This window comes from Channa argus, chromosome 4 (assembly GCF_033026475.1).
Source record: "Channa argus isolate prfri chromosome 4, Channa argus male v1.0, whole genome shotgun sequence".
Lineage (NCBI taxonomy): Eukaryota > Metazoa > Chordata > Actinopteri > Anabantiformes > Channidae > Channa > Channa argus.
In genome coordinates this window covers 23,222,482-23,237,412 of record NC_090200.1, presented here as the reverse complement: position 1 = coordinate 23,237,412, position 14,931 = coordinate 23,222,482, and the positions used below count along the sequence as shown (strand labels likewise).

At 37.5% G+C, this 14,931-nt stretch overlaps 1 protein-coding gene across 3 annotated transcripts in view; it reads left to right on the top strand.

The window, feature by feature from the left end:
* Positions 1-13,788, top strand: part of nup93 (nucleoporin 93) — a 44,502-nt gene extending 30,714 nt beyond the window's left edge. For all 3 annotated transcript variants that reach the window (XM_067501870.1, XM_067501871.1, XM_067501872.1), the window contains 18 exons: positions 1,416-1,544; positions 2,648-2,722; positions 3,681-3,773; positions 3,856-3,995; positions 4,106-4,238; positions 5,725-5,882; positions 5,999-6,164; positions 6,404-6,497; positions 8,816-9,007; positions 9,098-9,224; positions 9,394-9,466; positions 10,120-10,164; positions 11,029-11,145; positions 11,229-11,347; positions 12,606-12,723; positions 12,871-12,954; positions 13,049-13,177; positions 13,445-13,788. In XM_067501870.1, the coding sequence (XP_067357971.1) occupies positions 1,416-1,544; positions 2,648-2,722; positions 3,681-3,773; positions 3,856-3,995; positions 4,106-4,238; positions 5,725-5,882; positions 5,999-6,164; positions 6,404-6,497; positions 8,816-9,007; positions 9,098-9,224; positions 9,394-9,466; positions 10,120-10,164; positions 11,029-11,145; positions 11,229-11,347; positions 12,606-12,723; positions 12,871-12,954; positions 13,049-13,177; positions 13,445-13,555 (2,103 nt within the window). In that variant the 3' untranslated portion in view covers positions 13,556-13,788. The remainder of the gene's footprint in view (positions 1-1,415; positions 1,545-2,647; positions 2,723-3,680; positions 3,774-3,855; positions 3,996-4,105; positions 4,239-5,724; positions 5,883-5,998; positions 6,165-6,403; positions 6,498-8,815; positions 9,008-9,097; positions 9,225-9,393; positions 9,467-10,119; positions 10,165-11,028; positions 11,146-11,228; positions 11,348-12,605; positions 12,724-12,870; positions 12,955-13,048; positions 13,178-13,444) is intronic.
* The last annotated feature ends 1,143 nt before the right edge of the window (positions 13,789-14,931 follow it).

Below are 14,931 nucleotides of genomic sequence, written 5' to 3'. Positions count from 1 at the left end.
AGCTAATAGGCCCTGCGTTTAATTAGCTGCCGTTCCCATTATCTGTCTCCTCTCCCCAAGAGGGGAAATGGGACTTGTGTGCAAGGGTGGAAAAACCAAATGCACTGAAGATTAAAATGAAAGCTGGTAAATGCTCTTGCAGATTTCTATCTTACTGCTGTAGTTTTACATCACAGCCTGTGAGTTGTTAAAATGACACAGTTACTGTGCTATATTTGACATGACATATTCTCGCTTACATGTATGGCTTTTAAACAGATAACAGTATTTAAATTTGGTAAAGACTTATCAGCCTATGTACTAATTTAAATTCTTCATAAACGCACAACATTAAAAGATTAGCATAAATTTAGTTTTTGTGTGTGTGTGAGCATGAAAAGTGTAATAAGACATTTTACATTTTGAAAAACAAAACTGTTATTTCAGTCTAGTGCACAAAATATGTACAGTATATAATGGAGACACTTTTGACACAATTAGCTCAAAATAATATTTGTCATTAGTAAATGAATGATTCCACATCCTCTTTATTATTTTAGTTATTGCTGCTTTGCAACTCAGACATGTTTAATGCTTTGACATCCAGGCATTGACAAAGTTAACCCAGTAAATGGTGACTTTAGTCTAGATTTGCATCTCCCTGAGCTTGAGATTCAATTAAATCACGTTTCCATTATCTCGCTTTGAGTCTCTATGGACAGTTAAAATAGACTGCACTTTCTCCTGGTGGAATTGTACAATCTTAACTGAGGTCTGGTGCTCAATCTGGCATGTGTAAGATATGTAGGCCCAGTTTACATAATGTGCATGTATGTATGATGCTGCATGCATCCCTAGGTTGTTCAATGATTCCAGGGAATTATTCTTGTACGAAAATGCTTGCTACACTCTACTCTACGCAACTGCTAATGCTAATGTACCCACTGTGTTTGTGTGTATGTGTACGTGTACTTGTATAGCTGTATATTGTGAGAAATGGTTTAAGTTTAAGACTACGGGAGTGAGGAAAGTTTGGCTAAGTAAGGACCATATGTCAGGTCCTCACACAACTTTTTAAAGGGTTTGTTAGAAAGTTGAGGCTTGGTGTTAGAGTTGTATTTGGAAATAGATTTAGCTGAGGGGAAGGGTTAGATTGTAAAAATTATCTATAATGTATAGGAGTGTTTCTTTAATACACCACACCTAACCACGTTGTTGTCTCTTTTACAAAAGTTCTTTATCTTATAGTTTGTCTTCAGAGTCAAACCTGCTGCTTCAACAAGACAGTATTCTCAACTAGCAGCATTGGAAATATAATTTCATGTCTGTTGTGATTAGCGTGGTATATGCAAATGCACAAATGCAAGAATCCTATAAACCTTTGGGCTGTAAAGCATTGAGTATCGCTGATTATTAACCACCTATATGTGTTTCAGACATTCCTGTTGGCAGAGGAGTACCATCGAGAATCCATGCTGGTCCAGTGGGAGCAAGTGAAGCAGAGAGTTCTGCACACATTACTTGGAGCAGGAGAGGATGCTCTGGACTTCAGTCAAGATGTGGAGGTACAAAGCAAACAACACTGAGCTGCTTTAGGAGGTTCAAGTGAAGAAAACCTAGGAAAAATGTATCCTTGTCAGGAAAGAAGCTGTTACAGTTTACTCAACACTTCAGAAGATGCTATTCTAACTAGTAGGAAAATCTCATTTTAAGGTGAACACTTGCAGCAGAAATTTTTGAAGGTTAAATTTCTTGCTTGAGGCAACATGACTTGTGTTGTTGAGTGTAAATCAGCTATTCACTGCTTGATGACCTTAGTGCTGTGCAGGCCCTCTTCTGGTCATTCATAAAAAAATAATACGATTACTAAAAGAAAATTGCAAGTCCACCACTGTTGCCTTTAATATTGAAGAGAGGAAATGTGTGGTTTTGGCCTTACTCTGTGTTTGATACAAAAAATTTTAGATTTCACTTCTAGAGACTACTGATATATTAATTGATTAATCAATTAATTAATTAGCCTATTTCTAAAATAACTCTGTAAACTTTTCAGTGATTCTACCACAAAGAATTGACAAATAATACTGAACACATTTTATTACCCAACACTGCAGTTGTGGACTGCATTGTAAATATTCAGATATTATTATCACTAAACCATGTCATTTCCGTTCCTAACATCTAAATTTAATATGTTGTAACTTCTTGGACTGATTATGTCTTCTTAAAAGCAAGACTCAAAACTCTAAAGCAGATTTTTGACGCTCCTTTTAGCTGTCTTCCCATCATCTAAACTAACCAAAATAATTTTTATCTGACACTTGTAGAACCTTTTTTGCTCTTTGAGTATAAAGTAAAAGACGTTCATCCTTTGTGTCATCCTGTGGGAGCTTATTGCAACATTTACTGAGACAGTATGACACAACGGGGCACAATGGAACTACAGTCATCTATCAAATTTATTTGGACTTGAGACTCCCATAATGCACAATATTCTGCATGAAAAGGGGTAGATTGATGTAAGGTATGAAATTATCTCCTTTGGATACAAATAACAGTGGAAGTGGGGCGTTTTCTAATGTTTTTTTTCTCTATATGACCTATTTCTATGCTACTTGCTTGTGTACAGTTTATCTACTGAGTTATCTGTGACCGTTGTCTATTATAGCCCAGCTTTGTGAGTGAAGTGACTGCCCCAGGAAGAAGTGCATTAGACAGTGTGGAGGTGGCCTATGGACGACAGGTTAGTCACTATCATTTTAATCAATTGAATGTGCATTAGAAAATATTTCAGCAGTTTCAATTTAGTTTGTTTGTTTAGCCACAATATTAGATATATCTGTACAATCTATTCCAATCCAGTCCAATTTACTTAGTTTAAAATAGTAATATATCAATTTGACAAAATGGGTAAAGAAAAACATTGGCATAGAAAATACTGTAGGAGTTGACCCCAGAGTATTTTCCCTCATGCTCCTTTAAATGCTATTTGGCAAACTCCAAGTGAGCTGTCATTATGGGTTATTAAGTGTAGTTTGATGGGTGAAAATGACCACTTTGATTCTCTTTATCCATTTAAAATTGAAACTTCAACATATTAAAATGTAGGGTTCAGAATACTTTCTGAAGCCATTATATCTTTCTTTAAATCTGTGAGATTAATTTTCTAGGATAGTTGTTTCTACTGGACATAACATAACAGCCCTGTGTGGTTATAGAGTTAAAATGGGGTCACAGCAAGCCGTGAGTGGTAGATCAAACATACTGATTGATTGGGCAGTGCAATGGGAACTCAGGCTAATTTTCTCTTTCATTCATTATGTGTCTGTCTTTCCATCCCTTTCCCTCTTATCATCCTGTCTGACCCTCTTTTTCTCTGTTTGACATGCTGTCTGACAAAGAGATTTAAATGCAGGTTTTCCTCTGACCATGTGTCGACACATTGCATGCGGAGTCATTTGTCTCATTTTTGTTATCCTTTTTGATGACATTTTGAATGTTTTGATTCTTTTCTTCTTGTTTTTTGTTGTGAACCATTTCACTCAATGGTCATAGTGTTTTCTTTTACTGTTGAAGCTGAGGATGGAGCTGTAGGGTAGATTTTCTGTTCTTAATACATTAACTTGTAACCTGTAGTCTACTCTAACGTTGTACATTTTTAGTAATTACCTACTTTTGTCAACACCTCTGTCATTATTTAGATTTACATTTTCAATGAGAAGATAGTGAATGGTCACATTCAGCCTAACCTGGGAGACTTGTGTGCTTCTGTAGCAGAAAGCCTGGATAACAAGGTAAGAACACGTCACATCTTCTATCACCATGAAATTAAAAACTATTATATTCAGATGTAATAGTTTGCTATGTTTGCCTCAGAATGTATCAGACATGTGGCTGATGGTGAAACAGATGACAGATGTGTTGCTGGTTCCAGCTAAAGACACCCTCAAGAGTCGCATTTCTGTTGAAATGCAAATGGCCTTTGTACGTCAGGCGCTCAACTTCCTTGAGAACAGGTAACTGCTTTTTTGTTTTCCAGGTGTCCAGTAGTTAGTCTTCATTTTGAATTTCGTCAGTAGTAGAGCAGTCATGTTGGTTTATTTTATGCCCCTGTCTTCTGTCCCAGCTATAAAAACTACACAATGGTTACTGTCTTTGGAAACCTCCATCAAGCCCAACTAGGAGGGGTGCCAGGAACATACCAACTAGTTCGCAGCTTCCTCAACATTAAACTACCAGGGCCCATGCCTGGCATGCAGGTATCACATATACACATCCATAGACACATACATTTAGATATATACATTTAAATGCCTATAGGTGAAAAAATGGTAAATGGTATTGCCTGTCCCACACAGAGAAGCTTTATGTTAAAGGTGAGACATTACAGGATTTTCCCAGTTTTCAAGCTCTTTGATGGGCCTGCCAGTTGTAACCCACATCCCTTCAGAGTGCTTGTTGGAAACATGGTGGTTTAACCACAATCATGTACAACTGTAGTGTTCAAGACATATTCAACCCCTACTGAGAAAATTGGTGCTTTAATAGATGAGATGTCTGTTAAATCAGCAGCAGGCCATCATTGCATTTACATGCACTTGAGTAACGAGGTTGCTCTAGGCGTTCTCCAGAAAGCTTATTTGTTAACTGTCATTTAAATGGGAAAGCTGCTTTTTGTAGTCCAGGTAGGGTACTGGGAAACCTGACTTTTAGAAAACCTAGAAAATAGGTTGCTTTCTACAATAAGAATAGATTATTATTATTAGCTCATAGATTATTTTTACTATTAGTTGTCATATTAGTTAGCTTCCATTTCTCCAGAGAGTAGAATTATCACCTTTCTCATAGTTTCAACTTAAAAACTGAGAAATTATAACATTGTAAAAGTAGAAATGGCAGATGGCAGAGGTCCCCTATTGGATTACATTAGATTGTACAGATCTGCCTAATAAAGAGGCTAATGAGTGTATAATGGGATATTTATTGCTATTTTTACTGTACTTTATGTTGTCCGTGTTAAATACGGATGTACAGTGCTGTTTTTATTTTATTGCATTTTGTCACACTTAAATAATTGGCATCATAAAATAAATTTTAATATTACACAACGATAACCCAAAAGATAATACAAAATGCATTTTGTGTATACACACAAGTTGTCTCCTTTTCCCCCACAGTGCCTCCCCCTTTTTCTCTTTAATATTAATTGTCCTCTTCATTCTGTGAAGCCTTTTTGATACCAATAATGAGGTGCAGAAAACACCTGCTGTAGCCATCCCTTTACAAGTCATCTCGTCTCATTCTCCGTTATTATATGTTCCACATTATCCATTGCAGCTCCGTGAGACGTTCACATTCTCGATTCTGTGTCTAAAAGTAATAAGAGCAATCCATCCTCCTGTGTGAAGAAGTATTCATATTAGGCCTGCATGATGTGAGAAATATCAGCAATGTGCAATACAATTGTTTAATATTGCAATGACAATATGATTTATACAATATTGACGTGTATATTAGCTCAACAGTTACAGTCACTCATAACTACATTTACTCGCAATTTGACAATTTGGGATCACCCTTTATACAATTTGTATATCTGTATGCATATGTTCATTCAATACCACAGTGGCTAACTGACAGCTACAGGAAAAAGTTCTCTTTCTCCTTGATGTAGATCTCATTTCCTAGACAAACTGTGTAGCTTATTATTTTGGTCTTTATGTGAAATATCTGTGTGTGACACAGGATGGTGAGATAGAGGGCCACCCAGTGTGGGCTGTAATCTACTACTGTCTACGGTGTGGCGATCTGAATGCAGCCATGCAGGTGGTGAACAGAGTGCAACATCAGCTAGGAGACTTCAAGGCCTGGTTCCAAGAATACATGAAGAGCCCTGACAGACGGTGTGAACTGTTAAGCTTTATTGTATTATAATATGTCTACGCAGGTGAAATGGTATCTAAATTTCTAAATCTAAATATCTATTTTTTCTTACACCTGTTTTTTCTCTTCTCTTCAGTATTTCCCCAGCATCTGAGAATAAGCTTCGTCTCCACTACCGCAGAGTGCTGAGGAACAGCGCTGACCCCTACAAGAGAGCTGTCTACTGTCTTATTGGGAAATGTGACATCAATGACAACCATGTAGAGGTCGCAGACAAAACAGAAGACTACCTCTGGCTTAAAGTAGAGTGCACTTCCATTAGTTGTTTTATACTTTTGCTTTATTTTGTGTGGTTTAGGCATTATTACATAGTTCCCCATTTAGTGATCACTGTTAGAAGCTTGGTTAGTTCACAAGGGTCACTGTTAACAGCACTCGATTGTGTAGGTCATTTGCTGTGTTTATTACTAACAGTAGTACCAGAGCTGTTGGTATCAATCTGTTATTTTTACATAGTGCATATCCTGTTTTATCTCTGCAGTTGAACCAGGTGTGTTTTGATGATGATGGCAGCAGCTCTCCTCAGGACAGACTGACTCTGCCACAGCTTCAGAAACAGCTGCTGGAGGATTATGGTATGTACCTTTATTTATCTCAGTCTGTCTGTGTCTCTTTAACAGCTTCACAGCAACTTCTTACAACCACATCACCTAGGCTCCCTTTGTCTCCATTTTTTTTTTCCTCTATCATTACAGAAGGGGCACGAGCACAAATGTCGCTATATTTTTCTATCTGACCCCTTTTCAACAGACTTTTTAAAGTAGAATAGCAAAATGATTAATGTAGCAGGCTGTTTTCTGTATTTTGTTTTAAAGGCTCCTTTTACATTCATAAATGTATTGTTCCCTCAATAGAAAAACACAGGGGTCTTTTGGATAGTTTAAACAAATAAACTAACACCGACTACTATCTCAGTTTTGTTTCTGAAATATCTTTTTTTTTTTTTCTTCAGTTTTGTTTGTAGAACAGCTGTTAATACTACAGTGCCTTTGAGCCTCAGCATGATGTGTCACTCAGAACGGTAGCAAATTCAAAACGATTCTTAATAGTAGACCGGAAAAAGTGTTTATGATTTTGCGGAAGATTGAGCCAGAATCAATTTTTTTAGTTGATTTTAAGATGCTATCCGAAGATTGACAAGATTCTGAGAATGAATAAGCTGCGCTGAACTCTTCAGCGCTGGGAATACTTTCTGAATGCACTGTACTTGTAAAACCACGTACTCCTCAGACACAAAATGGGAGCTCATGAGGCTATTAGGTCGTCTCTCCCACAGACTCAGAAAGTAAAGTTCTCTCCCCTGAATGTTGCCTTCTCCACAAGCTGACCTGCTCCGTTTAGATAAGACTGCACTCCACTTTTCTCTCTCAATATAGCACTCACTCTCTCTTTCCTTCTTCCCTGTCCTTCTCCCTTTGCTCAGTGGGAGGTACAGCCTGAAGCCTCATTCTGTTTCCTCTGTGCTCCTCGGCTTCCTTGGTTGTCTGGCACAGTGTTCGGTGTTGTTCTCCATCTTGCTTCACAGCGGGACATAAAGCCTTACTTGATTTACTGGAAGTGCTTGCTAGCCTTGTCTATTTTCTGTTCCTTCGTCCCTAATTTGCTGAATGTTCATCCTCTTATTTTATCCTTTATCCCTCTTTCTCCTTGCACCTGCACCCTTGTTTCCCCTCGTTCATTCCTCTACCATAGCCTTCATCCACTTTCAAATGTTCTTCCCTTCTTTCCTGTGCATTTGTTCTTTCTCATTTCTTGTTTGTACACTGTACAGAAGCCCTCACCCCACAACTCTCTCTCACACACATACACACACACACTTATCTCTCCTCGTTTCTCCTTTTCCTTCTCTCCATCACTCTCTCCTGCTCTCTCTCTTCTTTCATACGCTTTTTCTTTTTGAGCTAAAGTGCTGTAAGTCTGAGATAAGGCTCTAAAATGGCTGACATGGTCCACCCCGCACTACCCCTCAAACTTTCAGCCAGCACGAGGATTAGGAATTATAATTAAAAAGTAAACTTGATGACTAAGTACCTGCACTTGACAAAACGATTTCTGAATTTTTCTTGCATGTTTGTTGCCATAGCAACTATAATTAAAATTTGAGGTAGTATGTATAGACCGAGTATAAAGCTCTTCCCATCAAAAAGTTATTACCTGTTTATTAAATTTAAAAACCTCAGCAATAATACTACAATATTTTCTTTAATAAGGCGATAGGCAAGAAAGACAAGTATATTCTTTTCTTAATTAGACCTGTAGACAAGATTGAAAACTCCTTCTTTTTCTTTTAAGCAGAGAATTGTGAATTTTGTGGTGCAAGAAATTACACACGTATCATTCGTATTCATTCACACTTGGAGCTCATTGGCCACCCACTTTCCAGGGTAGACCTTCCTCCACTAACCATAGTTAATTTCTGCAAACTGAAAACATCTACAGGTCAATAGAATTACTCTATTGAGTCCAATATGCAGTTAATATTTAATATTATTATGATACTACAATTTCCTATTTTCAGAGATACCAGTAGTTAGAGCAAAGTAGTTCAGTGTCTATGTTTGGTGGCTCTTAGCATTCTTCTGCTGCCATGAAATATGTTGATAATTTTAGAACACTCATGCCATGTGATATAAGCATCTTATAGCTTATTTGTTGCAGAATTAATATAGTATAGGAAAAAAAATATGTTTGCCTTTAGAAGCCAAACATAAGGAGGGTTAGACATCAGTAATAATCATATGGGTGGGAAAAGATCTGACATTAGAGGTGCAATTTCTTTCCTCCAGGAATTACACTTAGCTATAAATGAAAAACCTTTCATAAAAGTATTTCTCAATACATTTTTTTTATTCTCTTTTAAACCCACTCTGCCTTATTATCTTTTGTCCAACAGGCGAATCCCATTTTTCTGCAAGCCAGCAGCCCTTTCTTTATTTCCAGGTGTTGTTCCTGACAGCTCAATTTGAGGCAGCAGTGGCTTTTTTGTTTCGTGTTGAGAGACTTCGGAGTCATGCTGTGCATGTGGCGCTGGTTCTGTACGAGCTCCGGCTTCTTCTAAAGTCATCTGGCCAAAGTGCTCAGCTGTGTGAGTACTGCAACCTTTATTTTGTAGGGTCGTCCACACACACAAAGAAGTATTGCTTTTAAATGGTGCTTTCCTCTTGTGCCTGTGCAGTGAGTCAGGAGCCTGGGGACCCTCCTATGGTACGTCGCCTCAACTTTATCCGTCTGCTCATGCTTTACACTCGCAAATTTGAGTCCACTGATCCTAGGGAGGCCCTGCAGTACTTCTACTTCTTACGGTAAATATTCCTACACTCGATCTGATAAACATCCTGTTTTAGGATTTTCTCACCCTATACTATACAGATAGTGAAGTGAGAGGGAAAAGTGTGATCAACTTTATCAACTGTAAGTCATAATCACCATTTCTAAGTCATACTTTGTGTTTTTTATTTTATTTTTTTGCAGTAATGAGAAGGACAGCCAGGGGGAAAACATGTTCATGCGTTGTGTCAGTGAGCTTGTTATTGAGAGTCGAGAGGTAAGTGACCTACTTTGACTCAAGGTCTTACTAGAGAAAATGCTCACGCAGAATTAAAATCCATGTTAGCACATTCAGTAAAGCTAGAAATAAGTTTCCAATGGATGACAGATTAGGTGATGTGGCCTTGTTACATGCTGATGACTGTGTAGTGTCTGAGGAAGGATTTCTTCTGAGGAAACAACATCAGGTTGACTGTGTCTTAAAACAGAAATACTTTTTCTTCTTTTTCTTTTTCTTCTTTTTTTCTATGTGCAGAATATTGGTATTTGTACCTGTATTGCAGCTATTATTACTTGGTGCAAACTTACAGAGGAAAAATTCTAATTCCTAACATTTTAAGACTATTCCCTTTGGCGGATAGCTGAAATAGCCACTTGACAAAGACACAGCTTAACTGTCTTTGTTTTTTATTCAGTAAGATGCTTCTTTTTTATATAAGTGGACAGAACAAACTCCTCCTCCCACATTGATCACAGTTGTGTTTTTTCAAGTGTCAAAACTATGACTATGATGAGCTTTATAATTAAGTATTTTTTTCCAGTCCTTGTTTTTCTTTGCATTATATTATACTAGCATACTACAGCATTTCTCTGCTATTAAATTTAAATACTTTAGATGTTTTGATATGGTATTTTTGACTTTGTCTCTAGTTCGACATGCTGTTGGGAAGATTGGAGAAGGACGGCAGCAGGAAGGTAGAAAAGTTCATTCTTTTATGTCTCTCTCTTGTCTTCTGTGGTAGGTTAGTGTGTTTCTTCTTACTTGCTTCTGTCTGTCACTAGCTTTCCAGCACTTTTATTTTTTTCTCTTTTTGTCTCTTCTTGCCATTTTTTCTCTGGTACTCTTTTTCTTTGTTCTATTTGAGGGTTTCAGTCAGTCATCACGTCTCCTACATGTTGTGACACCCACCATTTAGCAGCACTCTGTTCTACTGTCATGGATCAAACATCTCTTTCGAACGCTTCATTCAAGCTTCCCAAGTTTCTTGACATTTATCACAGTTTCCAAAATATGATGTTTGAGGTTGCTTCTTCCCCCTGAAATTCAAATTTCTGCACATTTTATTCCACCTACATGACTAGCACTGTGGATTTTAGCACTGTCTCAGAGTTATATGGGGCGGCAGTGGCTGAGTTCGTAGAGTGGCCGCCCACCGATAGGTTTAGAGGTTTAAGCCCCAGTCTTCCTGACCAGATGTTAAATTGGGCAAGACACTGAACCCCCAATAGCCCATCCCTAACCCCAGCATTGGGGAAATTTGCATCAGTAAGCCGCTGTGGTGGATAGGCCAAAAGAATGAAAAAAGAAATGTCTTAAAGTTGTATATTAATTAAAAGGTTCATGGCAATTCTGATGGCAGTGTATGTTGCCTTACATAGGCTTTTGAGGGGAATATATGGAGAGACATTGAGTGGGAGACCTGCCGAAGGGAAATTCCTAGGTGAAATCAAATCAAATTAGCAAATAAATAACTGTTACTCTATGCTTATCCTCTGCTGTACCACAGAAATAGAGCAGTTTTCTCAGTTTCACGGTTGTCTTCTTCCCCCTTTCTTTAGCCCGGAGTCATAGATAAGTTTGCTGGTGACACCAGAGCAATTATCAGTAAAGTGGCTCTAGAGGCTGAGAATAAGGGCTTGTTTGAGGAGGCTGTAAAACTCTATGAGCTGGCAAAGGTGAGTAGACTTTTCATGTGATCCTTGCATCCATAAACTGCACAACAATAATTGTGAAAGACTGTTTTTTACTGTTTGCATAGAACCCAGATAAGGTGCTAGAGCTGATGAACAGACTGTTGAGTCCAATCATTGCTCAGGTCAGCGCTCCTCAGTCCAACAAGGAAAGACTAAAAAACACTGCAGTGGCCATTGCTGAAAGGTAAACCCATACACATATGTGCCCAAGTGATTTAAAACTTGGCTTAGTTTACACCTGTACATCACTACACTTGATTTGTTACTGTGCGTGCAAAAGAAGTGACTAAATTGTATATCGAGTAAAACTCAAAATACCAGCAAGACCAACTCTGCTCACGTTCTCCCATTCAACATTGTGTTAATAACAGCGAGCTTGTTGGCTAATCATTAATTACTTTTTGCCCAGTGTACCACAAATCTTAAAGCTTAGCAAGTTCTGGTGGACTTTCTGACAGCAGCCCACCCTTCCAAACCCAGCCCTTCCTCTTCCAGGTGTCGCTTCCTAAGTAGCAGTGAATACCATGACAGAAACTGAGGAAAGAGGATCGGAGAGGGTGACATAGAGTGATTAATATCTGAACTATTATTGATTTTATGAGGAGCATATTTAAATTTAAGGAAGAACCTGAGTCTATGTTGTGACTTTACTGTAGAAGAATAGATTTTCACCCCGTTGTCAGTTTATTAGGGACACCTGGTCAAAACTAACTCTTATCCAGCAGTCCTACAATAAACCCTCTTGTCATGAAGGTGATAGTGTTTAGTTTGATTTTAACTCTTTTAGAGAAGTTGATTCAACTCTATGATGATTGTGAAAGATGTGTTATACAGAGAAGTATTTCTGTACTTAGCCTAACTTCATTATTACAGATGTGATAAAACATAAAATAGAAACAATCACTACAGCCTCCAGAATGATCATACAGCCCAGTTTTAGCAAAAAACAGAATACTGTAGATTAACTTTCTTCCATTGAGAATTTATTGTAGTGGATTAGTTTCAGCTACAGTATGTGTACCCAACGTAGAGTGTGTATTTTAAAATATTTTAAATTACAGTAAAGTAGTTTTATCAGGTATTCTTTTTGGTCTACAAATATAAGAAAAAAAAAAACATTATTCCAATATGGCTCTGAATTTGTTTAGTTTGCTGATAGATCTTTTTTTAAAAATTACTTATATATCAAGTCATTCATATGTATTTCAATATCAATCAAATGATAAGTTGAGCATATATGTCTTTCACTTATTATCAATTTGTATTTATGTAATGTAAAATTATCTAATAAAAAACATATCAGCATAATAAATCAGCCATCGGCCTTCCTGCTCTCTGAAGGTTGGCATTGGCATTTGAAAAACACATATTGGTTAACTGCTATTGGTCATATACGTGCATCACATCATGTCTATAACAGGTGGATTTTCTGTCAAATGCAGGTATCGTTCTCAGGGCATAGCAGGAGAGAAGTCAGTTGATAGTACTTTCTACCTGCTGTTAGACCTGATGACATTCTTTGACGAATACCACGCAGGTCATGTCGACAGAGCCTATGATGTGAGTACAGCTCTGATAATATTTGAAGATGTAATTAAATACCTCTTTTCATCATGTACACGTTATAAATCTGGAAATTGATACAATATTGTAGTGAAGATTTTGTGCTGCTTCTCTGTTAACATTTTGTCCCTCTCTCCCTTCAAGGTGATGGAGCGTTTAAAGCTTCTTCCTCTTAGTCAGGACAGCGTGGAGGAGAGAGTGGCTGCATTCAGGAACTTCAGTGATGAGGTGTGATCCGTTTTAGTTTTTGTCACCACACAGTATTGATCTTTTTATTTCCTAAAGATGTAGGTTTTTTTTGTTAAACTTTCTCCTTCTCCAGGTGCGTCACAACCTGTCGGAGGTGCTGTTGGCCACCATGAACATTTTGTTCACTCAGTACAAACGCCTAAAGGGTGCACCAGCAGGCACATCAGGAAGACCACAGAGGACCATAGAGGACAGAGACATGGTGATTATTTTACTAATTGTTGACATCTGTGTGTGTTTGTGTGTGTAATATAAGAAAAATAAATGTGCATGGTCTTGCTAATTCTAAATAGTCGCTTATATATAGTAAATTCTACATGTAAAAGATTAGATGTAACCAGTCATGTGATCGGGAACAGATGGTAATATTTCTACATGCATACAATGTTGTTGTCTCAGTTGGGACAAGAAGATTCTCTTATTTTGGCAACAGTGTCTTTTTCTGTTAAATACCTGCTCCTTTCAACAGCAACTGCGCAGCCAGGCCAGAGCATTGATCACCTTTGCTGGTATGATTCCCTACAACATGGCTGGGGACACCAACGCGAGACTGGTGCAGATGGAATTACTGATGAACTAGGGCAACATCAACACACACACACACACACACACACACACAGAAAACCTTTGCTTCAGGAGACACACTCAAATGTCTGCCATTTTGTTTGTAACAGGCTACTATTCATCGGTGTGTTAACAGATACATCTGTGTGTCACATTCCTGTTGTCAGTTTGTTTTCTACCGTTTTCCCATTTAATTGTTTCATGTTTGTAACTTTATTGATTTTGAATAAAAAACAAATGTAATTTTTAGTTGCCTTTTTTATTTGAAAATATTTTCAAATTTTCTTTACTTTTTTCGTTGAGTTTTTTTTCCCCATTTAGCCCCATTTTCTACAGTTTGTTTTTACAGTAATTATTAAACATATACAGCAATCTCAAGTCTTTAGATTTTCACAGTAAGAGTGTGGTAAATTTTCAGTCTGTATACCTTTTTAAAATTGGACACCTTTATCAGTTTTCACTTTACAATAGTTATATCACTCTAACATTATTATGTACAACCCCAATTCAAAAAAACCCCAGGAAAGTGAGGAGACCAGTTGCTGGAGTTTAGTAGAAGAATGTCCAATTCTTGTCTGATACAGGATTCTAGCTGCTTATTTAACATCTCATAACATGGTTAAGATTGATAGAATTGATCACACCCTCTGGTGTGTGTCATCAACTCACAGGTTTTTTGTAGCAAAATACTTTTATCCTCCATAAAGTCCTACTTGGGTCTTGTAAGTAATTCCATTAGTAAATATAACCAATTAATTTATGCTGAATTATTAACGCTCATGGGGACAGTCAGCAGTTTAATTGTTAGATGAGAAAAATAAAACACTGTCATATAAAGACAAGTTGTAGAGGAGTGGTGTCTCAGGAACATTTACACAGCAAACTCAAGATGAGTTCTTAGCTCATTTATATGCAGAGTAAAGTGTGGATGAATATTACTGAGGATTATCAGTTTTCAATATTTGCAGTCCCACCACTTCAATGTAAGTAAGTCGCAATCCACAATTAATGATGCCATTGTTTCCAAAGGCTGTAATGCAGTAACTGTCCTGTCCCCCTGACAGATGGTTGGCTAGAAGTCAACTAGAAGACTTCGGGGGATATTTCTTTTCTGTCTTGGGTGATTTCTGGGATAACAAAGAGATCTCTTAGCTAGGCACATTAGGATTCACTGTAATATGTGGAAAATCTTGAATACATGATTTTTTCTATTGAGAACAATTGAAATTGAAATGGAGAGGTCATACCCACACATATTTGAAATTTACTGGACTTCTTCGGTATTTGATGCACAAATCTGGTTTAAAATGCATTGCACTTTACCCATACCCAATAAAGTATGCAGCAATAGCATGGCAAATGTCTTGTCAAACCTTAAGCAGCAAAGACGGT